The 26615-nt window shown below is 43.0% G+C and overlaps 2 protein-coding genes across 2 annotated transcripts in view; one reads left to right on the top strand and one right to left on the bottom strand.

Moving 5' to 3' along the window:
- Nucleotides 1-781: 781 nt before the first annotated feature.
- LOC131573059 (2-oxoadipate dehydrogenase complex component E1-like) lies at nucleotides 782-19795 on the bottom strand. Its single transcript, XM_058826641.1, has 17 exons — nucleotides 19606-19795; nucleotides 17700-17855; nucleotides 17009-17220; nucleotides 15185-15379; nucleotides 14639-14908; nucleotides 11418-11589; nucleotides 9635-9833; nucleotides 8469-8781; nucleotides 7302-7386; nucleotides 6565-6704; nucleotides 6043-6193; nucleotides 5026-5132; nucleotides 4573-4737; nucleotides 4117-4199; nucleotides 2362-2531; nucleotides 1759-1844; nucleotides 782-1309 (listed from the first exon to the last, which is right to left on the bottom strand). The coding sequence occupies exons 1-17, from the start codon at nucleotides 19763-19765 to the stop codon at nucleotides 1208-1210; spliced, it is 2766 nt and encodes a 921-aa protein (XP_058682624.1). The 5' UTR covers nucleotides 19766-19795; the 3' UTR covers nucleotides 782-1207.
- A 4744-nt stretch (nucleotides 19796-24539) lies between these two features.
- Nucleotides 24540-26615, top strand: part of LOC131593121 (regulator of nonsense transcripts 2) — a 52639-nt gene continuing 50563 nt past the window's right edge. The window contains exon 1 of the mRNA XM_058865361.1: nucleotides 24540-25015. The gene's annotated coding sequence lies outside the window, so the exon portion shown is untranslated. The remainder of the gene's footprint in view (nucleotides 25016-26615) is intronic.

The raw sequence follows: 26615 nt of genomic DNA, 5'->3' as shown, positions 1-26615 counted from the left end.
CTAGAGCAAAGTGGAAGAAACATGATTTCATGTTGCTGTGATGGATTTACTGAAGCAGTGATGTGAAACATCACAGAACAGAGGTTACAGAGGTAACTTCTGGGTCATATGGAGCTAATGAATGAATGAATGAATATGTGAATTAACTAGGATGAAATATTAAAGCAGGCTGCAAAGATTATTTTGGGAGCTGTCTCCCCAATACATGCCCTGCCTATGATCTGGTTTTTCTCAACTACCATGACTTTCTATCTGCAAGTGCTGGATCTGGTTAAACCCCACTGGTTTCTTTTCAGAAATATCTCTGGCTCACAGTGAGTTTAGATTACTCAAGCATTGGTTGCACAGGTAAATGAGAAGAGCAGGGAGGTGCCACCCTCAGGTTTCACCCTGAAACCACTACAGGAAAAATGCTGGGAGAAATCCTGTGATGGCAGAATGCTGCTGTGGGGCAGTCAACATTGGGGTCAGCCTGGGATGCCTGTCTTCCACTTGTCTTCATTATTCTCCCACTTAATGTTTTGGTTCTTTATCCTTTGTTTCCCAATAAAGACTGATTTCTTTCCTTTCTCCAGATGACAGCTGTGCTGAAACCATCCCTTGGGATTTCTCACCCTCTGGGGGAGAAAAACAGTGGTGCCTGAAGCTTCAGGAGCCATCCTGCATGGTCTCCCAAAGGGGAATCCTGCTTTAACAACTCATGCACTGAGAAGAGCCCCAACAGCCACAAGAGATTGCATTCCTGGCCCTCAAGGAAAGAAAAAAGAGATAATCCACAACATTCTGCTATAGAAATGGCTCATTCCCAGGCACGGGGAAGGATTTATTTGATCAAGCAGTACTAATGTTTCCACATACACACCATCCCAGGAAACTGTCAACTGCAAATAAGCAGCAAGATACAAGGTATTCCACAGTCACCTCACCAATCTGTCCTCTGGACTGGATTTTTAACTTTATAAAGACATTTTGTAGAAAATTGTATAAGAGAACAAGAAGTATCAGGAGTAACAGGCACTTCTCATTGTTAGGTATTCCCTAACACGAAAATAATTTCTTCATCATTACCAAACTTATTCCACCTTCTTTTTTTTTTTTTTTTTTTTCCATTTTGGAGAACTAAGAGTCTTAAGGATCTGGCTTTTGTTCTTCACAGGAGGAGGCACTAAACATGACTGACATCAGGAGCAGTCCATCCATTGAAAACTTAGATAAATGTGTGGGTCAGAACATCTTCCTGCTGCTTGTTGTGGAGGGTTCCAATGCCAACTGCTGGGGCTGGTAGAGGAGGTCTGCTCACAAGACGGAGCTGAAAGTTGAGTTGTGGAGAAATAATTAATGAAAGACAGACTCACATCTCGAGGTCCTGATGCCACAGTGGTATCTGCTGTCAGATAACTGGGCAGTCCCAGCTGGAAGTAATGCAGGAAGTTATCCCCCATCTCCCAAAGACCATGGCTCCAAGGGCATTACACTGCACGACCTGCCACAGCAAATGGCACCTTTGCATTCTCCTCCTACTCCCCCTACTTGAAATCTTTCATTATCCTGTCTACCTTGACTGAACACCATGTAAAATAAAACCTCAGTCCTGCTCTTAACCAGCGATGCTATAAAGAGGAGAAGTAACTAAAATTAGAACCCACATTTAGTTTAGGCATCAGGGTTAGGTTTTTTGTTGTAAGCACCATAGAGTTTCACATTCAAGGAGAACTTCAAACTTCATTTTAAAGACTAAAACACCTGGGGACATCTTACCTTAAGCCCCAGCTGCTTTTCAAACCGTGGAGACACAAAGGACCATGGACCCATGTTCTGTGGTTCTTCCTGACTCCAGATGAAGACTAAAGGAAGGATAAGGGTACATAACAAACATACATATTTATCTTTTCAGCAGAGAAAGAAAATTAGGTTTTTGTTTTTGTAGCACCTCTAGTTTTTTTGTCTTGGCACTACCTCTGAAATGAAGGCATGCCAGACTCAATTCCCTTGCAGGTCAGAACTGAATTCAAACCCAAAGTATGTCCACCATTAGGGTATACTGTGTGTATATTCTGCTTTTCTACTGCTGTTTTCAAAAGCTACTAAAAGAACTGGACTGCAAAGACCAGTACAAAAAATATCTCAAATGGTTTGCTCTGATTTTCAGTGCTGCTTCTCGGAAGCTAACAATAGCAGAGAGAAAAGTTCTTTTAACACAATAAACATTTCTGAAACATCTCACTCCAGAAACATGTGTATCTATGAGGGGGAGAAGAAAGAGAAAAAAGCCACTACAGCTTTTCATCTTAAAAGGTAGAAAGCAGATTTAGTTCAGTATTTCAAAGAGCCTGGAAACACAAAGGTAGAAGCCTGGCTGACCTTTTGCATGGCTGTATTTGCTCAACTCTTGCTGTAGAGCTTCTAGGGGGAAAGGACAGAGCTCTTCAAGTCTCAGAATAGCTGTGCTGTGCTGCTTCTCTCCCAGTGTTTCTCTTTGCTTCACCAGAGCATAGTAATGCTTCCCAGAACACAGCACCACTTGGGTGACACTAAAAAAAAGTAAGAATATTTCCAAGTTTAGTGTTTTACAGAAACTTGATGCAGAACAGCTTCACATTTCCAACAAAAAAAAACCAGTCACACTTCAAAGACAACTTTATAAAGCTAAATTGCTTCCCTAGACCATCTTTTCTCTTCTCTGCCTTCCCATCCCTCCCACTCCCTCCAACAGTTGGCAAACTAACCTTTGGGCACGGTATGCTAGAGGTCCTGTTTCTTCACCAATTCTGGGAAAGTTACCATACAATGGTATTGAGCTCTCTTAGCTTTAACTATTAACAATTAAACAGCCAGTCAAAGCTAGTACTCTCTGCAATCTCTGTAGAAAATAAACCAGAGGGAGAGAAGTCCCTCCAGAGGACATTCTCTGCCCTGCCAAAGCAGGACAGCCTGCTGGAGAGACATTACACCCTTGTGCAATCACAGAGGTCTTGGCTGCCTCATCTTACTGGAAAAAGCAATAAGATAAACTATACCCTTTGTGCTTCACCATCCCACTTAAAAACCCCAAGATGCTAAGGTACTTCCAGCCTTTTGATTGAGGGTCAGGAAGTGAAGAGGAAGGAGGCTCAGACTTGGGTACATCAGGGGCAAGGAGCAGATAAGGGGAAAAAATTAAGGCTGAATTGGTTGCTGTGAACAGGATTCACTGTAATACCTGAAAGGAGAGAGATGTACACACACACTCTATTATTGCCCCACCTCATCAGTTCAGGCATTCCAGCCATAGAACAATAATTCTGGATTCAGAATTCTGGATCCAGAGCTCTGGATTCAGTTTTGGGCCACAATGACAAGAAAGACTGAGGCGCTGGAGCCTATCCAGAGAAGGGAATGGAGCTGGCGAAGGGTCTGGAGCACAAGTCCTGTGAGAAGCAGCTGAGGGAGCTTGGAGGCCTCAGCCTGGGGAAAAGGAAGCTCAGGAGGTGCCTTTTCATGCTCTACAACTTCCTGACAGGTTGTAGCCTGTTCATCTCTCAGGCAACAGACAACAGGACAGGAGGAAACAACTTCAAGTTGCATCAGAGGGGATTTAGATTGATTGGATGTCAGGAAAATTTTCTTCACTGAAAGGGTCAAGCACTTGAACAGGCCTCCCAGGGCAGTCGTGGACTCACCATCCTGGAGGTATTTAAATGTCCAGATGTGACACTTGGGACATGGTTTAGTGGTGGACTTGGCAGTGCTGGGCTAAGATTGAACTTAATGATCTTAAGGGTCTTTTCCAATCTAAACAAATCTATGATTCTATGATTCATATTACAGCTGCTCCAGTGACTGTCAGCTAATGGACATGGTGCAGAATAGGATCCATCAGGTTAGTAACTACAGTCACAAACTCCCTGTGAGGCCAAGGAGTGACAGCCTAAACACTCCACTGTTTTGCAGACAGATGTGGTAACTACCAACAGTTACCAGAGGAAAAGGAGAGGAAGTAAAACTAACCAGTCGCTCACCATAAAACATTTTCCCCTCAAAGTTGCCTCTGTCATAGCACCTCAAATTTGAGCTGTTGGGTAGGAGAAAGGGACAGGACATCTCTTTTGAGCTTCTCTTCTAAGAAAGCAGAGCTACCTTTTAGGATCTACTGAGGAGTCACCAATGACAGGCTTGAATGTTGTCCCTGGGGCCATTTCTTCAAAACTTGATACAGCAGCCTACATGGGGGAAGAGTTGGAAGTTACCAAATCTGGCTGGCTTTCCCTCAGGACAGAGTCAGAAAGAACACTGAGAGAGGGTTTTGGTAAGCACAAAATACACAGTCTTCCCTCTCCCTCATATTCCTATTCCCAGTGAAAACTGGAATGATAAGTTTCCCAAGAACACTATCAGGCCAAGAATGAGCCCTACTTCTAGCTCATCTCCACACAGCTTCAATCTTCAACCTGTTTTATCCCAAACAGGCAAAATTCCACTGATTTGACCCAAAAATAGCAATCAGAGAACACAGAGGAAGAAGAAAGAGGGGAAGAGAACACAAAAGAGGATAAAGAGAAAAAAAAGAAAGAATAAGGACATTTTTCAGCTTACTGGGAGCCTGAGTAACACTTTGGGAGAAGCAACAATGAGAGGTTTCCTGAAGTTTCGGACCATTTGTCGCCGGAGTAAATGGAAATACTGTGCTGGGGTAGTGGGATGCACAACTGACATGTTGACCTGGTCACCATCAACTCCCTCTTCTGAGCTGTCACACATCTGTACAGGGGGAACATAGTGATACCTTGTCAAAAGCAAGCAGTGAGACCAATACGCAAGAAAGAACCCAGGCACACAAGGCACACTGACCTGTACAGGAACAGCTCAGTAAATATCCAAATTCAAAAGAGGAACAACTTCAGAGAAGAAATGGGTTTAGCATTTAACTGGTAAGATTGTGTCTGAATTTCTTGGAGCCTTCTTGGAGCACACTGCAGCACAGCTCCCAGAGCACTGACTGCCAGTGCTGTGCTGGGGATGTGTGACCCTAAGGGGTGTGGTGGGTACCTGTAAGAACCGTTCCATCCGGCAGGATGAGTGCTCAGGGCCTGCACCATCATAGCCATGGGGAAGAAGAATTACTATCCCACTCTGCAGAAGCCATTTAGCCTCACCTAGAAACATAGAATGAGGAGGAAGGAAAGGATGATTGCCACAGGACATAAAGCCACAGAACACATTACTTTGTACAAACGACTCAGGAAAAAGAATAGCCAATTTCCACATCATTAAATCACAAGCCTGAAATATGCTGCTGGAATTTTGCGCTGAGGTTCATTACAGTGAAATAACATGTGTAAGGTGATGTGAAGTTTCTGAAATCATCAGGTAGTTCTGGGGTCCCAGAAGCTTTAAGTGTCCACATGGAGCACATGACACAGTGAAATTTTAAAACTTCACCTCTGCAGGTGTGATCCTAGCAGCATCCTGTAAGCCAGCCCTGGCTAACAGCAGTACTTGTTCCCCTGAGCTCTGCCAAAGCTCATGCACTATACAAGAGATTACAGTCAAATCCAGAGTTTGGTTGCGATAAGGGGGCCTCTGAATTTCCATCTTTGACTACAGAGGTTTTATATCTGAGCACTCAGAAAACACGTTAGAGTCAAACTTCGGAAGGTGGTGTTGTGGGGTTTTTTGTTTGTGTTTTTTAAATAAATCACTATTTTCCTTCTCTATTGTTTAAGGAATTTTTCAGATGCTTCATGAAGGAAAGGTACAGCCTATAAAGCTATCAACCATATATACACACAGTAAAATGCATGTGGGGGGAGAAAGGCCATTAGTATAATTAATTGTTCTTTTGTAATGACTGTACTCTGCCAAGGAGTCTTTCATTTTAGATGTACTGTCTCCTGAGAAAAGCTGCGCAGAAGTCAGGACCTCACAGGCAAGCTCATAGGACTCCTTGAGAAAACAGAATCCTTTGCACATGTTGCCCTTTTACTTGAAAGAGGAAGGATTTTCTAAAAATGTGCATAATACAAATGATTAATTCTTAAATATATCAGTTTGTTGTACACTCACCTCCAGAGATGAAAGTGTCAAATATTATCTGGGCTCCATTAAAGAAGTCTCCAAATTGAGCTTCCCAAATTGGCAGTAGCTTAGGGCTCTCAATACTCATTCCATATTCAAAACCAAGCACAGCTTCTTCAGACAAGGGACTATTACTCACCTAACAAAAGGAAATTGTTGGGAGGGGTGGATGAGGAAGGAAACAACCAAGGGTTAAGAAGAGTTGGAACCAGGCAATCAGTGCTGAGAACACACACTCCTAAAGGCAATTGATAGGCACTGATTTTTTGCTTTTGAATGAAAGCACTGAGGGGAAAAGAATAATATTTGATCTTTCAAGCAAAAGCAAACCTCCATGTTAAAGTTGTAATTTGTAACAACAAAGAATAGGGATGCCCTGAGAGTTTTTATGTCCCTTTATCTGGGGTTTGCCAGAATATACATTATGTCTACATACATCTCAGCAGCTTCAAAAAAATGCAAATTGTTTCATGGTTTGAAGAATGTGGACTTGTGGACCATAGAACCTACCTCTAGGAAACCCTTCTGCTCTGGGGACATGTGATTCAGAGGAATGTAGGTATCATCTGTCTCTTGGCAAACCAACATTGCGTGTCGTTGGCTGAAAGTTCCTCTGCCAACATCTTGTCCACTTAGTCTGATATTAAACCCTTGGCAAGCAATAAACACAACACCAGATCAGCAAGTCATGTAAAAAGAGAACATGCAGGAAATAATTGTATCTCTTGTTATATCTCTTTTTGGATTTCCCCTCATCAGCAGCATTAAATCTGAGATGCAATTCTTAACCAGCAACAGCTCCAACTCTGAAGCACACAGATGCTCCGACATTATTTTGGGTAAAATGGTTCAATTTACTGAAGCAAACTGCAAAAAATGTGCATTCTGTATCATATGTAAATGGAGATTTGAATTCAGGCTAGAGAGGAGGGAGAAGAAATAGCATAAAGCACGCAAAGTACTTGGGAGCCTCACTGATGTCAGCTGCACTGCTCGTGCTCAGCTCTATACACAAATGTTTTTGGGGAGTGAGAGGGAACTACAGTTCTTTGAAGATATTTAAGACTCAGTCTACAAGTATTAGTGACACATAGGATTCATATTTACCTTCTCTTAGACCATGCAAATTGTTATGATGTATAACTTTGACAATTTTTTTACTTAGAAACACCTAAGAAATCTAATGTTATCCTTTATTGACATTAAAGCAAAAATATTTTACTGTCTGGTTTCTAGTTGCCTCTTACCTTGGCTCAGCAGAGAACCAAATGCTAAAGTTTCAGCTGTTGCCCAGTCCAGCTTTTTTCCTTCCTCCATTTTTTGAACTCTTGACTAAGCAAATAAAGAACAGGAAAAAAATACTATTTTGTCTTTCTCCATCTGTAGCTCTTTTGGTGGCACAGACTAATAATAGAAGCTAGGAAAAAAACAACACACTATGGAGAGAAATGCTATATTCCTGCAGCCATCTTAGGCTGGTTTAGAATACAGGGTCTTATTTCAGCACATCCTGAAGAAGGTTGCCTGAGGACCACAGAACCATAGGTGATCCATGTGTTCACCTCCCAGTCAACAAACTGTGGACTGATGAATTAATCCTAGTCTAAAAATATTAAAAATCTTAGCACAGCACAGAGTGTAGTCTTGACAGACTTCTGGTCTGTCTGGTTAGCAGTGATGAAAGATACCAGGTGTAAGTATTTCAGTCTCCAGAATTCTTCCCTGTTCTGGCCTGCAGAACTGCAGACAAATGATCAAACTGAGCTGTGGAGTTCTTGCCTTGGGCTGGGAAGACAAAAACATACTGATGTATTCTGAAATACTCAACTCACAGCCTCTCTCTGGCTGCCAAGGGGACACCTGCACACACTCATCATCCATCAAAGGGAAACATTCACAAACCCCAAACCTAGCCAAACCAAAAACCAACTTGGGAGCTATCAAACCCTGACTGTCAAAGTAGGCCACGTGTTCTCTAGTGTTTGTATAAATAAGTCCTAAAACACTCACTGCTGGCTTTAGAAACTGTGTACACTATTGCCAGGTTCCTGAGTCATTCCTTCACAAAGTACTTCTTCTAATTACCAGCTATATAAATGTTAGTAAGTTATCATAATAGTTTCTTTCTATTTGTAAGAACAACAAACTGTATTTTCTGTAAGTTTTTTTTCTTCATTGCAATAAAATATTGTTGAAATAACAAACTAAAGTACATGGTTATACCTGGGGGAAGAAGCCTTCTTCAAAACTGGAGGACAAATGACATCATCTCAGCCTTGAAATAGAGTGAGCTGTTTTTCCTAGAGAATACCATGCTATTCTCTAACTGGCAACCCTGCTTTGTTTAGACTTTTTCCTATACCAGGTTGTACCTTTGAGCCATGGGATCAGAAGTATCATGATGCTCTACTCACCTGTGCATAGGTCTTCAGGAGATGGCTGTGCATCTGGAGTTCTTCGGGCACCTCCACAGACTTGACTCCAATGAACTGCAGCAGAGGCACAGGCATCCCCGTGTCCCAGGTGGTGATTTTGGCAGAAGGCTCCACGAAGCCTTCCCAGTGAGCCTGCAGGTTGGTAGGAGGTGGGTTGTACGAAGTCATGTTGGCAAGGTGATCATTCAGCTTAGAATAGTACGTGGTCTTTATCTCAGACACTTCAGCCTCAGTCATGAGCCCAGCAGCCATGAGGTGTTCTGCATATGTGTCTGGGATACTCTTACGGGATCTGCCAGGGAGGAAATCAAACCACAGAGATATTAAGCCTAAAATCAGAGTCACAGGAGAACAAGGACATACCACCTTACTACAGTCAGGTACCATGGAAAACTCATATAAATTGTGTCCTGGTGCATTATACTTATTTGCATGAAGTTCACTTTCCTGGCATTTCAGAAAGATAACAGTTCTCTTAGAGATATGTTTTATAGTCCTTTATTACAAAAGTAAAATAAAAAGTGATATAGTTGGCAGTTACAGGTAAAAAAAAACCCTCTGTGCTACCATGCATATTTTCTTCAGAGAAATTCACAGTAGGATTTCCGCATTGGAGAGAATCAAGACAACCATTCCATAAACACTTCACCTAAAATACCAGAATTGACTGGCAGGTGAATTTTCGTGTGTTTTTCTTCAGCTATAAGGATGGAATCTGAATGCATTTAAATGCTGATAAATATCAGCCCCCACTGGAAGTAGCAGGACCAGGCAAAGACAAGACAAACATCATGCTGGCTTCCTGCCCATTCTCCCACATCATGCACGCTTCCCCTTGGCACACAGAAGGAAGCTTTGCCTTCTGATAACTGGCGGTCACAAATTTGAAATCTAAGAGCTATGTCCAAGATTGCTCTCCAAAAAGCACCAAGCCACACATTCAAGAGCCAACAGTAATGATTGCTCATTAACATCTTATTATCAGTAAGATATTACAGTATCACACTGTAGCTAAGGGCTGCTGACAGTGTAGCTGCACCTTACATAAAGACCTGTGGATACATCAAAGTATTTCACACAGAGACTTCTATTGCAGCAGCAAGACTTGAGGTGGTGCAGACATATTTTCGTGCTGCAACCCTTACCTGATGATTTTGTACATGCTGGGGTTGGTGAAGAAAGGCTCATCAAGCTCGTTGTGGCCCCACTGTCTGTAGCACAGCAAGTCCACAATGACATCCCTGCGGAACTGGCGCTGGTACTCCACAGCCAGTCGTGTGGCACGGACAACTTCCTCAGGATCATCCCCATTCACATGGATAACTGCACATCCAATAATTTTACCTGCCCAGGAATTCGAAACACAACAGCAATCACACCCAACCCCTTCCAAAGAAAGCAGACACACACCTGCTCTGCTGAAATTACAGACAGCCCGTAAGTAATTATAACAAATTTTAAAAATATTCTCTTTGTGATGAGATCTGGGGTAAGGAGAGGAATCTTGCCTGAGAGAACATGCAATTATCCCAACTCATTGTATTTGTTAGTTTGAGCACAACTTCTTTACACGCACTTTGTTCCCAGAGGACTTTTTATACACAGTTCCTGCATCATATTAATCTGGTAGTGCACAGGAACTGGGAGAGAACTACTTGATTGCTTCTCTTTCAAACAGAAATTGAGTTTTATTTCCTTCTTATCCTAAGCTATCACTACTATGAATTCATACAGACCAAAAGCAACTTTCTCCATTATTATGGAGAAATAACGAGAAATACAGCTTCTGTATGACAATTTGGGTGCAAGTAACAGTGCTCCTCTTGTATTTTATCTGTCCAAATTCTGGGAAACTGAGATACTTCTGCCATTCCTGGCTCATGTCAATTTTCCATCCCTAGCAAATTACTAAAGCATCCCCTCTTCACTGACAGGTCAGAAGAAAGGAAAACTAAGGCAAAAAGCCAAACCGAAATAAAAACAATCCATAATACAAAACCAGCCCAGGGAAAACAGTATTAACATATGCTATCTACCTTACCAGATTTAATGAATCTACGTGTTTGGTTTGATGAAACCATAAGACAAACACCCGATGTCAGGTCAAAAGCATACAAAAGTATATTTTTACTTATTGGAGACATATACAAGATAACTAGCTACTATGTCTCTGATCTTACTGATAATACATCTGTTTATCACTAAGAAAGATCAGTCCAAAACAAAGCTTCTAGGTCAGGCATAGAAAGGTCTTGCGCTCCATCTGAAACTGAAAGCTCAACAGGCTCACATGACAACAAACAAAACAGCAAAAATAGAGAAATATCTCACCTAAAAATTTTGCTCAGAAAACACACTGGGATGATTTCTATGAAATTTAACAAAATCTATTTAAAATAAATGTTATACACTCCATGGCAATACCTTTGTAAAAGCTGTCAATAATATGACAGAAACTGAGTTATAAAAAAATAAATATTTCACAGAAATCTTGCAATTATTTTATCACATCCTGTACAAATGTGACAAGATTCTCCCTTGATATTTAGTCTTTGCTATAAAGCAGATAGGGGAGGGCATATTTATAGCATCTGAATTGCTGGAGGAAATAATAAAATAATTATTACTTTATTCATATATATTTATATACATAAATTATAAAAAATTACCTATTTTTATATTTATACATCATTATTAACATTTTTGTATATTTTATTTATTATTATAATTAAATAATTATAAAATAATTATAATTGTTATCATTATAATAATTTTTTTTCCTACTCCACCATGAAACTGGAGTTATAATAATCTCTCCCTAGGGCTGACAGGCAGTTGCTATAAAAAGTTTATTGCACAGCTTACACTGGAGTTAAAAATCCTTTCTGACACAACAGGCAGTCTTCCTTGTGATTCAACCCTACCTACCAATGTCACTGCAGTACAGGGATGACCTTCCTCTCTCTGGAGGAGTGGTATAGCCCAGCTGGTTATTAACAATCAAATGGATGCTCCCACCAACTCTGAAATGTGGTAGATTAGAGAGGGTAAGTGTTTCAGGAACAATCCCTTGCCCAGAGAAAGCAGCATCACCATGAACCTACATGAGGGAAGAAGATGGAAAAATCTCATTAGGAAACACTGGAGGAACAGCAAAATCAAAACCATAACTCACTTAAGTAAGGCCTTCTAAATTGGGTACATGGAACAGATACAGTTCCAGCTGGATCCACTTCTTAATCCCTCTCAGAATACTGTTTCCATGACTCGAGAGTTTATGTAGCCTTATCACTAACATGAGGTCATAGCAGCCAACATATGTACATGAATGCCTGATGCAATCCCTACCTGGAGCTGACCTATAATCTCTTAAAAGAGACCCACCAGTGTTCAGGTGACTCCAAATTTCCTGGCTATGGCAAAGCTGCAGCAGTCAGAGGCAAGCCACTGACCCCTGAACAAAGGGAGCTGCTCACCACAGCATTCACTACACCTTTGCTGAAGTTGAGTGCTGGGGAACTGAGACTTGTGCCCATTTCCACCTTACCAAACAGACACAAACAGAAAAACAAGTGGAAAATTAACCAAATGGAAGCACTTAAAAACAAAGAAAAACTTTCAGAAGTAAATAAAACCTAAGTTCTTAGTTACATTTCAAAAATAGCAATAGCAAATAAATGTTGCAAATAAAAACATAGTTCAGAAGGGGAAGGGAGAATATTGTGATATCCAACCCAGGTTTCCAAAAAAGGCTAGAGGTACTGGAGTGAATATCATCTAGCATTTCAATATTTTGAAATTGGAGACAGTTCTCCATTGATGAATATGACCACAGTTTCCTCAGAATGCAGACTCAAGCATTTGCAGGTCGAAATCACTGTGCAGATTGATGTACTTCCTTAATGAAAACAGATGACAGTTCTACTTTCTAGCTATGGAATAGTGGTTTCAAGCCTTAAGAGACTTATGCAAATACACAAATGCAAGATATCAGAGGTGCAATCAACCAGTGAAACAGCAGCATTGGGTTTTATACCATTCTAATACAGATTTTTAAGAGGTATCACAGCAAAAGAAAGGTAACTACTCCAAGAGAGATAAGACAGCATCCCCACTCTATCCCTTACCATGCTACACTCGTTCCTGAAGTGTTGGGTTTTCACTTTTCCCTCCTGGTTCCTTCTGCTGCCTAAGAAGGCTACATATCTCGGTGATAGCATTTGAGTGAAGACCCTAAAACATCTGAGAAAACTTCATGGCCTTTAGCACATCTCAAAGCATTAAAGCCTAAAGACAGTGTGACTATCCAACTACACAAGAGATATGCATCTCAAACCCCAGATGATTCTATTCCTGTGGTGCAGGTAGGATTTTACTCATCCTACCAAAAGATGGAGACAGTTTTTGCTAGGGCATGTTCTTTTCTGGGCTGCATTAGCAAAAAGATAAAAGCAATGTCATCATCAAGTTTAGTTCACCAAATAGTGACCCTGGGGGTGGAATTTACTTCTGGGAGATCTTGGTCTCAGATTTCATTTCAAATCATAAACATCAGTAGTTGACTGATGTCCAAGAAGTGGAGTTAAGGTATGTGAGAAAGTGAAAAATAAACCACTCTCCAGCAGAGATGGACAATTAAATACTGCAGAGATGTCCATGGTAGTTAACCAAGAAGAGTTTTATAATCCTTATAAATTCTTCATACCCTGGATAATGAAGCTCACCATTGACAATGGCACCTTAACTGATCTTTATTCATTCTCCTCTCAAGCTCTGGTACTGGGGCTTGTGGAAGAAAAAACGCTAGTGTAAATCTCAATTCAGAGTTCATAGCATCTACTCATATTTTGCAAGAGAAAGCACTTTAAAAACAGGAAGTTCGAAGGTAAACTCCCAAACCAAGTTTCTGAAACACAAGATGCCTGCTTCCACATCTTCTCAATCAATCCAATGAGAGCAGTTAACAGTTACAACTAAAAAGTTGCCTATATTCAATCTCACTTGTGTACCTCTGAAAGATACAATCACAGGTAATGTTGCTCAGGTTACATTATACATTTTCTTCCTTTTAGGAATACTTTGAATCAGTTTGCTAACATGGAGGCGTTTAGCACAGAATCAAAGGTTTCTCCTCTCTGCTATACAATACTCTGTACCACTTACCCACATAAATCCTAAGAAGTGAAATTTGTCTTGGGGGGAGGGGGGGGGGCAGGGCGGGTCCATTTATCCTGAAGAATCTTTGTTTAAAGAGTCATAGCAGTTTTATTACTACATGGTGAGGATCTACCATTATGAGAAAGAAACAATAGTATCTTCTCAAACTAAGACGCAACTGCACTGAAAGATGGAGACACGTTGTACAGCAAAAGTTGGCTGTACTTGTGAGATCTAAAGAATTTTTTTTAATAAAAACTATGAACCCAAACATGCCCAGAATATTTTGTATTCTCATGTTGCTTTTTCACAATATCCACACCTTTCCAGAAGGAAGCAAAACATTTTTTTTTAACTGAAATACATTTTCACTCCTACATCTAACTTCCTCGATGTTTGTTACACTTTAGAGAACATTTCTGCCCAACTTGTTTTCACTCCTGGCTTTAAAACGTTTAGAGTTCAACTCACTTGCTTTTCCAAGTTGAAGTCAATCAAGAGGAAAAAAATTATTAAGGAACTGTTTAGGACTGCTTCTACAGCTATACAAGTCAGTTCAAGGAGCAAAAGCTAATTCCAGCAGTCTTCAACAGTCCTATGACAAAATGACAAAATTCTAAATCCTCCTGAGCATTTTGCAGCCTTGTTGACAGCTCTTCTCTGAACCTATTAATTTGAAAGAAGGCTTCCAGAGGCAGTTTAAATGCAGTAGTGAGGAAAGGCACACATGGCAGTCAATGCAGAATATTATTAAAATAAAGGGAGGTTTCAGAATCAGTTATTCAGAAATCTCAGAAGTGCAATTATTTAATGCCAGCATCATCACAAACTCCACTAAGAAATCTTTGCCCTCCTCTTTCCCCATAAAGAAGATCCCAGTTCTTGACACCATACATTAACTCAGTTTTGTTTGGTATTTTTATGTACATTCCTGTTCACTTTCTAGTCCAACAAGTCTTACAAATATAAATTACAATATGTGAGCAAAATACCTGCAGGCAAATAACTTTGTCCCCAGGCTGTGCAGAACTCTCCAGGGAGTAATCACCATCAAGCAGCGTCTGTTGCCTGGCTCGTGTCTTGCCCACAGCCACTGGGTTGATGGCTTCTAAGTGTGAGGGGTTGGGGAGCAAGGTGACATGCACAGGTCTGTGGGAGCCGAAGTCCAGATCTACTGAAGAGGTCAGGTGAGAGAGAACATCCCCAATGGCTGCTGAATTCTCTGGGAACTCACTCAAACCACGCATCTTGCGGAACATGAGCTGCATGGAAAAAGAGTTAAAGCCCTTTTCTGATTCACTGACATATTGAAAGAAAAACACTCTCCTACTCCTGAAATTGCAAAGATGCTTCTAAGTAACAGTACATAAACCCCTTCATTAGAGTTAACAGTCTCCTGCAGACAGTTCACCGAAGTGTTGATAGGAAGGGAGAACACTCTCACACAGGTAACATTTTATTACTCCAGCGTTTACAACATGGCAAACTTTCAGGGGTTTATTTTACTGAAACTGCCCATGAGATTATAAATCTCTTACCTCAGGAGGAAGCTGAAGTAAGCCCGCAAGCAGATTAAGCCTTCCCCGATGAGGCATTCCAATGATGATATCCGTGACCCCACTGTATGCACACATCTTGAACAGCTCATGGAAGAAGCCCATCATGCTTTCTGCACCTTCACCACCGTATCGCTTCACTGTGGCAAACTTGGTGGCCAAGAAGTGATCAAACTCCTATTAAAAACAGGACAACTTCAGTATTAGGCTATTTTAAGCAGCAGTCTTCTGTTTATAAAATTGAAATATAATTTATGTTTATAGCCTTGAGGCATACAAATCTAAACATACCCCTGGAAAGTCTCAGCACAATCTCTACCCACACAGTCTGAGACCAGAAACTATGACGACTGTAAAAAATCAGCTCTAAGCAGAAAAATGCTACACTGAGGACCAAACTTTCTCTGTCTCACATGGAAGGTACTTCAAGAAGAACTGTAACACAAGACTAACTTACAAATTCCTGGGTAGTTTACCTGTTTCAGGTGGAAATTTAGGAATGGTGTTCTTTTACACTATAAACTGCAATGATCTTGAGATACAAAGTGCTAGCAAAAGCAGTGTTTCATTTTGATTTACAGTAGGTACAGTCCTTATTACATATGTAGAATGCTTGAGAGAAGAAAAAACAATTAATCTGTATTTACTTCATTTTCTTCTCACTTCACTCGGTTCACCTCCTCCTAGAAAGCTCTAATAAGTGACCAAGTTTTGGAAGCACTGGAAACTTCTATAATTTTTGCAACTGAAGACAAAAACCTAATGAAGTCTGTAACTGAGAAGGGAAGACTAAGCCACAACCAAAGATCTGAGCCAACTGCTAGCTGAGAAATATTCAGTTCTAAGGAATAATGTATACAAAATTAATCACATATAAATGTAGTTTTTTTCTGTCAGGGTTAAATTCTACAGGTATAGTTCTGGTCATATTGAAATTAAAGTACCCCATCAGGATCCCAATATCAACCTCCTGTGTCACCATCAAATTCCTCTGACTGCCAAAGAGGTGACAAAAAATACAAAGTGGGCCATATACTTCCGCTTAGTAATTGGTAAATATTACATTTAACATTCCTTCCACTTGGAAAACTGGAAACAGGGACACTTTCACAGATCCTGCTCTTCTACCTTTCCAACCTTCACAGATCCTGCTCTTCTACTTTTCAATCCTTCAGGATAACATGGGAAGAAAAGGGGAAAAGATTAAAACTTTTCAAAGTACAGAAGTATTGGAATAAATTTTCTCTATACATTTCAAAAGTCCATAAATATTTCACTTCCTTATAGAAGGCATTGAACAAAGGTTCCTTGCTAAAAGGCACCCTATCTGCAAGTGTTATATGATAACACCTCAGTCCAGTTCTGATTTGTTCTTCCAAAAACTTGAGGGACAGCATACTTTAAGGACAGTAAAACAGATCAACATGAGGGTGAGCAGAAAACACTGAACAGCTAAGCCAGAGCACAAGATTTCACAGAGCTCTGCTCAACCTTGTGCTCCCATCAGTAACATTTGAGCTACACAATCATTCATCTAAGAGTATCTCACTTTTGAAGACTGATTATTCATGGATTTATAGCATCATTATTTCAGTAACGGCTGGTAAGTAAATTCAGCAACAAACCCCAATGAGATTCCTGCATCGCCACTGCCTCAGGCAAAACCTTTTACTTCTTCCTCCTGCACACTGTCAAAACCTTACAGGACAGTGGTTGTTCTTTTTCTGCATGAATCATGTCCACAACAGTAAAAGATCCATGACAGACTCCATGACTATTACAATCTAGTAACAGGGAACAAAGTACCTGGGACTCCAACATCAGTTTGCACAAGTGCTTCTTCTCTTCAGGTGTAAATGCTTCTTGCTTCAGCTCTTCAAACCTTTTAGCAAACCATTCTCTCTCCTCCAAAGTTGGAAGCTGGCTTGTTTCTATGGAAATATGCCCGCAGTATATATGGTCAAGATAAGCCATCACATCCTCTACAGAAGCCTCCTCTTTTCCCATGTTTATAAGTCCTGGTGGGAAATAAATATTTTTAGTCGCTTTGGGGAAGGAGGGGGAAGCACTAAAGCCTGTTTTGGAGAAAACAAAGCAATGAGAGACCCTCACCTTTGTTTAAGGCCACAGCAAAACTCTAAGAGAGCCAAGAAATGGCAATTCTTGACTTCTGCCCCTATACTTTCAAACCTTCACTACAGTGTTAAGTATTATGGTAAATCATAGAATGTTACAGTAACACAATAAATTAATGTTTAACCTCAGTAGTTGTAAGACAAAGTACAAATTTTCATGGTTTCCAAAGATGCTAGAAAGCAGCCTCTCACTGCACTATGATTTCTGCAACAGACATGTATGCTGAAGTTGACAATTTTCTGTCCAACAGTTTTCATCACTGATTGAGCCACCACTCAATATCTTACTCTTCCACAGAGGCCACAGCCCCTTAATAAATCACCCATGAACAGAATTTGATGTGATAAGGCTGTGGACTGACCTGTAGTAATGAGAGGACCCTGAAGAACTTCAGCCAGCTCTTGGATTTCAGGTACCATGTTCATAACAGCTCGGCCGGCAAACAGTGGGTTTATTTTGGCTGCTTTGTGGCCATGTTCAGCATAGGCAGTTATTAAACGAGCAAGAGCATGGTCAACTAAAACCAAAAAGAAAGCAGAACAGTATTACACACATGCTCAGATCAAATCCACTTACAGCACCAACACAGGAATGCTTTGTCTGCTGACAATCATCAAGGTTCTGGCTGGAAAGAGCTTTTCTATGCAGTTGTTTCTACCTTATTACCCCACAACAGCTCCCATCAGCAAACTTCTAAATCTGCTCCCCCATTCAGTTTTCAAGCAAATACACTCTAGATTTCCCCCACAGTTCCCATCCTATGTTAGGCTCCTGTAAACATATGCAATGTTACTTCATTTTGCTTCAAACTGCTCTACCACAGTGGTGACCCAAAACCCCTACAAACAGGTTCATCCAAGTCAAGATCAGCACATTACTTGTGTATAGTCTTATTTCCTAAGCCAACTCAATCCTATCACTTATAAGTCCTTGTTCCTTGCTGGAATGACAGGAGGATTGGGTCTTAACAATAATTCAGGTCCCATGACCTCAAAAAAAAAAACCCGAAGTCTGTCTGCAGGAGACAAGAGCATGTGCTGAGCCAAATGTGGTAAAAATTATTGACATGGGCAGAATTTGACCAGCTGAGAGGTCCCACATACTGCCACTGAGAACAGCCACAGACCAGGCTGATAAACTGCAAACAATAGAATATACTGCAAGCACAACCTGCTACAAATTAATGGCATGAACCAGCTTATAATGTAGTGGTTTTCATCCTGGTAAAAATGCAGCACTGACAGTAGTCAGATGTGAAGGCTTTTGTTTTCCAAAACAGTGAAATTCTCAGACCATATCACAAGGTTATTTCTCTGACACTTGCATTTCTATTGCCGACACTCTGTTCCAGCCATTACAATAACACAGTCAGCCCATTCAAAACAGGCCCTTTTCTCTACTGGGTTCTACAACAGAGGGACGCAACCCAGACAAAAGGCTAACAGCACCCACGAAGCTCTCAGCAAGGAGGCCCTTTAGAAGCAATTTTTAAAATGTTACATAAAAATATATTAATCATTAACAAAGAGGCTACTTTGTGACTGGCCTTGGTCACACAGGAGCTACAAACTGGTTTCACTCCTGCTTCTGGACAAACAGCTTAACTCCTACCAGAGTCGCCAGAGTAAAGTTAATGCAAGGACCACACTCCTACCTAGAAGGGTTTTCTCCTTGAAATCACATTTCTGCACTGTAAAACAGAGTTAAAAGCAACACAGGATTGCTACACGAGAGAGTTACCTGTATTTAAGCATGGAATCCTAGAATGTTAAGGGTTGGAAGGGACCTTTTAGACCGTCCCGTCCCAACCCACCCACCGTGGGTAGGGACAACTCCCACTAAACCAGGCTGCTCAAAGTTTTATCCCATCTGGCTTTGAACACTGACAGGGTTGGGGCATCCACAACCTCCCTGGACAACCTGTTCAGTGCCTCACCACCCTCAGTTCGGCTAGTTCAAGCACCATGATATAAAAGCAAAATGACAGGATCATGGCAGAGGTACTTCCATGAGCAGCAGAACTCTTCGAGAGCCCATCGCTGAGGAAACTTCTGCAGTCCGTGCTCTCACAGCCGCTTCTGCCCGTGGAGCGGGGCCAGGCACCGCAGACTCGCAGAAACCACAGCCAAGAGCTCTCGGAGCGGGTCTGCTCCGCGCTCCGCACACCACACACAACACCTCAGAGCGCCCGCTCCGTGCCCGGGCCCCGCTCCGGGGCAGCCCCCGCCGCGCTCCCTCTGCCCGGCGCGGCCCCGGCGCTGTCCGACCTGCTCTGCCGGCGCCGCGCTGCTCCTCCGCCCGCCCGCCCGCCGCCTTCCGCGGTTTGTAGCCGTAGACGCCGCGCTCGGTGCGGTACCAGCGCCTCGGGCCGCCCCGGCAGAGCGCGCAGCGAACGGCCCGAGCCCCCGCCAGGGCCGCCATGGCCATGGCCGCGCTGCCCCCGCCGCCACCGCCCCCGGACCCGCCCCGAGCCCCGGGGGCGGCGCCCGCAGCGGGGCCCTCGGGGGCTCCTGCAGTGCCGAACGGAACGGGAAGGCACACGATGTTCTGGGCTCCAGCGAGGCGGTCCGGAGTGCTGTGCCCGGTTCTGTGCCGGGCTCCTCAGCACAAGGGAGACAAGGAGTTAATGCAGAAGGTCCAACGGAGTTACAACAGAGATGAGGAGGCCCCTGGAGCATCTCTCCTGTGAGGAGACACTGCAGGAGCTGGGCCTGTTCAGCCCGGAGAAAACTGGGAGGGGATTTCATAAATGCATGTAACTGTCTTAAAGGTGGGTGCCATGAAGTTGGTGCCAGACTTTTTTCAGTTGTACCCAGAGAGAGGACCAGGAGCAATGGCCATAAAACAAAACCCAAGTTTTATGGCCATTAAATAATATTCCATTCACAAGAAAGAAGTTTCACCTCAACACGAGGAAGAAATTTTGAGACTGGCAGAACACTCGGACAGGCTGCTCAGGGATGTTGTGGAACATCATTCACAACCCACCTGGTTGTGTTCCTGTGTCACCTGCCTTGGCAGGGAGGTTGGACTGGATGATCTCCAGAGGTCCCTTCCAACTCTACTCTGGGGAGACCCCCATATGCAGTGCTGAATCCAGCTCTGGGGTCCTCAACTTAGGAGGGACATGGACCTGTTAGAGCGTATCCAGAGGAGGCCACCAAGATGATTAGAGAGATGGAGCACCATTCCTATGAAGAAAGGCTACGAGAATTGGGATTGTTCAGCCTGCAGAAGAGAAGGGTTCCAGGTGACTTAATTGCAGCCTTCTAGTACCTGAAGGGAGTCAAGAAAATATGGAGACAGAATTTTTACAAGAGCATGTAGTGATAAAACCAGGATTAATGGCTTCAAACCAAGAGAGTGTAGGTTTAGATTAGGATTAGGAGGATGTTCTTTGCTGTGAGCATGGTAAAGTACAAGAACAGATTGTGCAGGGAAGTTGTGGATGCCCCACCTGAGGATGTGTCCAAGGACAGGTTGGATGAAGCGCTGATCAACCTAGAACAGTGGAAGGTGTCCCTGCCCATGGCAGGGAGTTACACCAGATAATCTTTAAATGTCCCTTCCAATCTCAACTTTTCTGTGATTCTGTAAACTTTGTATGAATGCAAGTCTGGGGTACTGGCAAGTTCCCTTTCTGTAGGCTTGGTTGTGCTCCTGTTGCCTTCACAATGAGGAAGTCAAAGAGCATTTTTTGTCCAAATCAAACCATGGTATTTGCCTTTGGAACAGGTGGAACTAGATTTTGGAACTAAATCAGTTCAAACACCCCAGCTGGTCTGGGATTTTATGATATTCACAGTTCTTGCAGAGGGGCCATTTGTGTTCCTTGAGGCCTGTATGGTTTATAAATATGCATATTTATAAAACCCAGCTTGGGAGAAAAATATAAAAATAACTGACCTTTTATGCAGCAAGGAGGGCAAAAGGATACAGCGACAGAAGGACAGTGGACATGTGGCCTATACAGTAAAGTGTAGTAGAAATGTGGTTGTGAATATCCATTTTTTCCATTAGAACAAAGGAACCTTGAAAATAATGCTGCCAGATTATGTGATTTTTCTGAAGCTGACAGTGGAGAGGGAGAAAATGTTGATAACAGTTAAATATTTCCATTCTCTGCCTGGGGAAAAGAAAAATGTTGCAGGCAGACTGCAGGATGATGAAACATTTTTCCACAGTTCTTAAGCAAATACCTGTCAAACAGCAGATATCAATGTGGTTTTGCTTTGAATCAAATAGGCAGATAGTTGAATATTTCCCAATTAGCACTGATAGGAATAGGTTTGAACAATAAAAATGTTCCAGTTTCTCCAATGAGATGTTTCAGTCACGCAATGTGGATCTCAGGCAACTAATTGAATATTTGTATATATAAGTTCACTTGATAAAGGTTTAATAAAGTCTAAGCAGGTGTTTATGAAATATATATCTCATCAAGTCAACTTTTTAGGGTTTTTATGTGAATAAAAATCCAGATAATAAAGATTTGAAGTACTCCCCAGATTTGCCAACATAATCATCTTGAGCAGAACATGATTAGATGTGGCTAAAGCATTGCTGTAGCTATATCTAGGTCAAGGAAAGTTTTTTTTTTGCCTTTGGTTCATGTCTAAATGTGAGAAGGTGGCACCTGTGCCAGCAGAAACACCACTGCTGAGGGTGTAGGAAAAGTGACTCTCCCAGCCTGGCTCTTCTGACACAAAGCCTGTCCTAGAGAAGGCTCCTGTGTGAGGTTGACTCAGTAGTACATAATGGTCTCACTAAAAAAACCTAGAAATTCTCCACAACCAAGACTGTACATACTAAATAGTAAGTGTCTGACTACTTGGCAGAATAGAAAATCAACAGCAGTGGGAATATATCCAAAGGAATTATCCCCCCTTGGTACTTCAGTAATTAGATCAACCCAAAAAAGCTGCCCACACCTTGAGTGCTGATGAAGTTTGTCACCTGGAGGTAAGTGGTGAAGAGAGGTTACCTTCAATCTGAGAGTCAAGATGGAGATAAGCAAACATGACTTATTTTAACAGGATGAGGTGAAAGCTTGCACACATTGAAAGAGTATGTGCACTAAAATGTAGCTCCTTTCCAGGAAACAGTGGCTATAAAAATCTCCAAAAATAATGAGAAAAAAGTAGATGGGTCTAAAAAATTATGTGAATATCCACTCACTCAGAAAATAAGACAATTTGCTGGATTTGGCTACAAGGAAATATAGAGGACACCTACAGATTCTACATTAGGCTAGTATTTGGCACAATTTGAATACTGTGTGCAAGTTTGATGCCAGTAATTGAGGAAACATAAAAAAAATTGGGAAGAGTTTCAGGAATTACAAAAAAAAGACATGCTTTATGTCTGAGATTCAGGAAACAACGTCTACCTGGTTTTGGTTTTGGTAAATGAGTAAAAAAGCTTGATTGGTATGTGCACAAATGGAACAGGTATGTTAGAAGGAAAAGTTTTCTGAGGTACCAAAGGTAAAACAAGATTTGCTTGCATGGCCTTTACAAGAGAGAGCTCCAACATAATTGTAGATGTGGGAGTGTGGTATAAACACAGAAGGAGCTTTTGCTTTCCTTTCAAAACCATAGTGATTGTGCTTTTTATTCATGTTGGAAAGGGCAGAAACACTGAACTTCAAAAGGAAATAAACCAACATCTCTTCATGTAATGCCAGTGCCACTGATACTTAACCCAAGTATAATCAAATTCCCCCTAAAAAGAGTAATCCAAAGGCACTCATTGACAGGCCAAGGATTGATGCCTTTGGAAAATAAAGTGCCAACACTACCATAGATTTTCTCTTCCCCTTTTTACTATGTTCTGCCAGAGATCTTCTCCACTCCACTGAATCAGTTTAATCAACTTGGTAGTTTAAGATATTCTGGCAAGCAAATGAGATCTTTGTGAGCAGGGAAATGTGAATGATGTGAAGCACGAGTCCATCCTTTCAAACTTTTCCAGAAAGAGATTTTTAGACATGTCTGCAAAATGAGCAATGAGGTTAAACAGCAGGGAGGAGAGCTCTTCCCTGGGAAAAAAAAAACAACCTGTCTAGTCCTGTACCAGTTGGCAGAACACACTTAAAGCTCTGCATCAATAAACAGTGTCTTCTCTTGGGGCCAGCTCTTGCCTCTGAATCAAAAACAACTTTAACAGCTGAACAGTCTCATTATGTGCACCCAGGCCTGTGCCTGCTGTCACAGTCTAATATTGCTGAAGGCTTGTTCTAAGCCCAGAGGGCTGTAAAGGCTTTCCCAACCTAAAGAAAAAGCTTCTGTCAGAACCTAGATTCAAAATGTAAAATAAACACCAGATTCTCACTTTGCAGATCTGGGCTGTGCCAGCTTTTTCCAGCTTAGGCAGCTTTAGAGCTGCCCAAGAGGTGATGCTGTGCCCAGACGCGCAGGTAGAGAGCCTTTCCAACAAATCTGGGAGTTTTGTGCCACTAAATTCACCACTGTAAAATATCCTCAGATGTCCAGGAGAAACACTGACTGGGCAGAAGGGCAGAGAGACCAAATTTAGACTAGAAAACACACCCAGTGACAGAATCACAGAATGACTGAATGGGTGGGTTTGGAAGGGACCTCCGGAGATCATCCGGTCCAGCCCTCCTGCCAAGGTAGGGTCACCTGGAGCAGGTGACAGAGGAACACAGCCAGGTGGGTTGTGAATGTCTCCAGAGAGGGAGACTCTGAGAGCAGCCTGTCCCAGTGCTTTGCCACCCTCAATGTAAAGAAGTTCTTCCTCATTTAAGGTGAAATCTCTTAAGTTTTATGTCCATTGCTCTGTTACTCAGCAGCACTGAGAAGAACGTGGTACCATCCTCTTGGCACCTGCCTTAGAGATATTTACTTGCATTCATGAAATCCCCTCTCAGTCTTCTCTTCTCCAGACTGAACAGGCCCAGCTCCCGCAGTCTCTCCTCACAGGAGAGACGCTCCAGAGGCCTCCTCATCTCTGTGGCTCCGCTGGACCTTCTGCAGCAGTTCCTTATCTCCCTTGTACAGAGGAGCACAGAACTGGGCACAATCATGCACGCCCATTAAACTACCTTTTAGGCAGTAATTTGGTGTTCAGACACTCTCGCCCCAATGTTTTATCACAGTGACACCTGAGGGCCCCACCCGCGACACGACGGCTGCCGTGACGCCTGGCGGGCACAGACACGTCACTGCAGTGACGTCACGCGGGGCCACAAGCCGAGTCGTGCGCTGGGGCCACCAAGGAAGCGACATTCAGAGGCTATTTCCCCCTTCCCCGCCGCTGTGAGGGACGCGGGGCAGAACCTTTTTCCTCTTCCATCCCCACTCTCATTCCCGTTCCTCTTCCGCCTCCGCGCTCCCGGTAACCCGTCCGCCGCCAGGACCCCGCGCGGGGCTGCCCTGCGCGCTGCCTAACCCCCGCCCCTCGGGAAGCGCCGCTCCGCGCCGCCCGCAGCCGCTGCTCTGCCGCCGTCAAGCGGCGCCGCTCCTCCCTTCGCGCCCGGGCGTGGCGGGCCGGGCGCGGCGGGCTCGGTCGGGGCTGCGCCGCGGGTCGGGCAGCGCGGAGGAGGCCTGGCCGCCGTGAGGGGAGAAGCGCTTGGGGACCTCGGAGGGGCGGAGGAGGAGAAGGAGGCGGTGGCGGCGGCGGCGCCGGGCGGGCCCATGTCGGCACCGGGCACAGGTACCGCGGGCACCGACGGGACGGGAGGGCGGTGCCGGGGTGTGTGTGAGGAAGGGGTCTCGGGGACGGCGGGAGGAGGGTACAGGGCCCTGGCAGGGGCAAGGGGAGGGGGGTTCCGGAGGCAGAGGGGCCGTGGGGCTCGGATAGGGAAGGCTCGGGTGGCGGTGCCTGAGAGCTCGGGGAGAGGGAGGCCGGAGAGGACAGGAAGCTGCTGTTCCCGAGCTGCGGGTCCCATCCGGGAAAGGGCCCGGGCTGCGGGAGAGCTGCGAGCGGGGATTGGGGTGGTAGCGAAGGAGTCTTTTTATATTTAGTGCCTTGTCTATAGGCCTCTGTTTCGCGGTGGAAAGCGCGTTCCTGCAAGTCTGGCAGCAAAACATTCTCCCCGAGAGGTGTAGAAGCGAAAGTAAAAGTGCCCGGCTGTTCGGCAGGCCTGCCAGAAGATGTGTCAGTGGCCTGAAGTTGTGTTTGGGGAGGTTTAGGTGGGATATCAGGAAAAGGCTCCTCACCCAGAGGGTGACTGGGCATTAGAACAGGCTCCCCAGGGAAGTGGTCATAGCACCAAACCTGTCTGAACCTAAGAAGCGTTTGAACAATGCTCTCAGATACATGCATCTATGGACTCTTGGGAAGCCCTGCAGAGTGCCAGTACTTGGACTTTGATGATCCTTGTGGGTTCTTTCCAAGTCAGGATACTCTGTGATGCTGTGAACCTTCTGTGCCACTGTGTGGGGGATTTCTCTCTCTCTGCATTACGTTTTTTTTTTTCTGTGTGCTGTGTCTCATCTTCCATAACGTGTAAGTTTATTTTCTCCTCATAGTCCTGGGTATTTTTCTTATGCACCTTCCCTTGCATTAAAAGAACTTTAATTGCGTTTCAGTTCTTGAAACTTGGAACCTTCTAATGGTATGATAAAGAGTGATGGAGGAGTTTGTTGCTCTTTGAGATTTTTCAGCCAGTCAGAGGTGGGACATCTTGCCTACATTCTTTATCTCCCATATCTCTTTTGTAATAGATCGGTTGCAGAAAAGACTGTTTATGCAATCCATTTAACTTCTAGTGAAAAATCTCATTGTACTTAGTTTACTAGAACTGTATTTCCTTCCCTTGTGTTTGCAGGGATGGGGATTCTGGATCATGTTACTGCAGGTTTTGAGAGTAGAGTTGTTATTGACTTGAGAGGATTGCTTTGAGGGCCAAATGTTGATTCTTTTATTCTGAATTGTGAGTAGATTCAAAGTAGAATACCGTATATTACTCTCTGCTTTCCTCAAGAGTAAATACAGATATGGTTTTTCTTAAATGTTAATTCTGTATTTCAAGACTATTAAGTTTCTGAGCTCAGAATATCATGAACCCAGTACCATTCTTTCAAATTCCAAGATTATTATTTGTTTTTTAAAAAAATAGAAACTTAAGTATAATAAAAATTGACTTAACTGCAAATGAGTCAATGTATGTCAAATATTAAAAAATTAGGTGAAATAGTTCCCTCTAAAAACATATTATCTGTATGTGCTGAAACTGAGAAGGAGTGTTAAATCATGTGTCACTACAGAAATGGGCTGCTAAGAGTCCAAAGGCATAGGGATGTTTGTCTTG

Source organism: Poecile atricapillus, chromosome Z, assembly GCF_030490865.1.
Source record: "Poecile atricapillus isolate bPoeAtr1 chromosome Z, bPoeAtr1.hap1, whole genome shotgun sequence".
In the NCBI taxonomy this organism is placed as follows: domain Eukaryota; kingdom Metazoa; phylum Chordata; class Aves; order Passeriformes; family Paridae; genus Poecile; species Poecile atricapillus.
The sequence above is the reverse complement of the archived record's forward strand: the minus strand, read 5'-3'. Positions and strand labels throughout refer to the sequence as shown.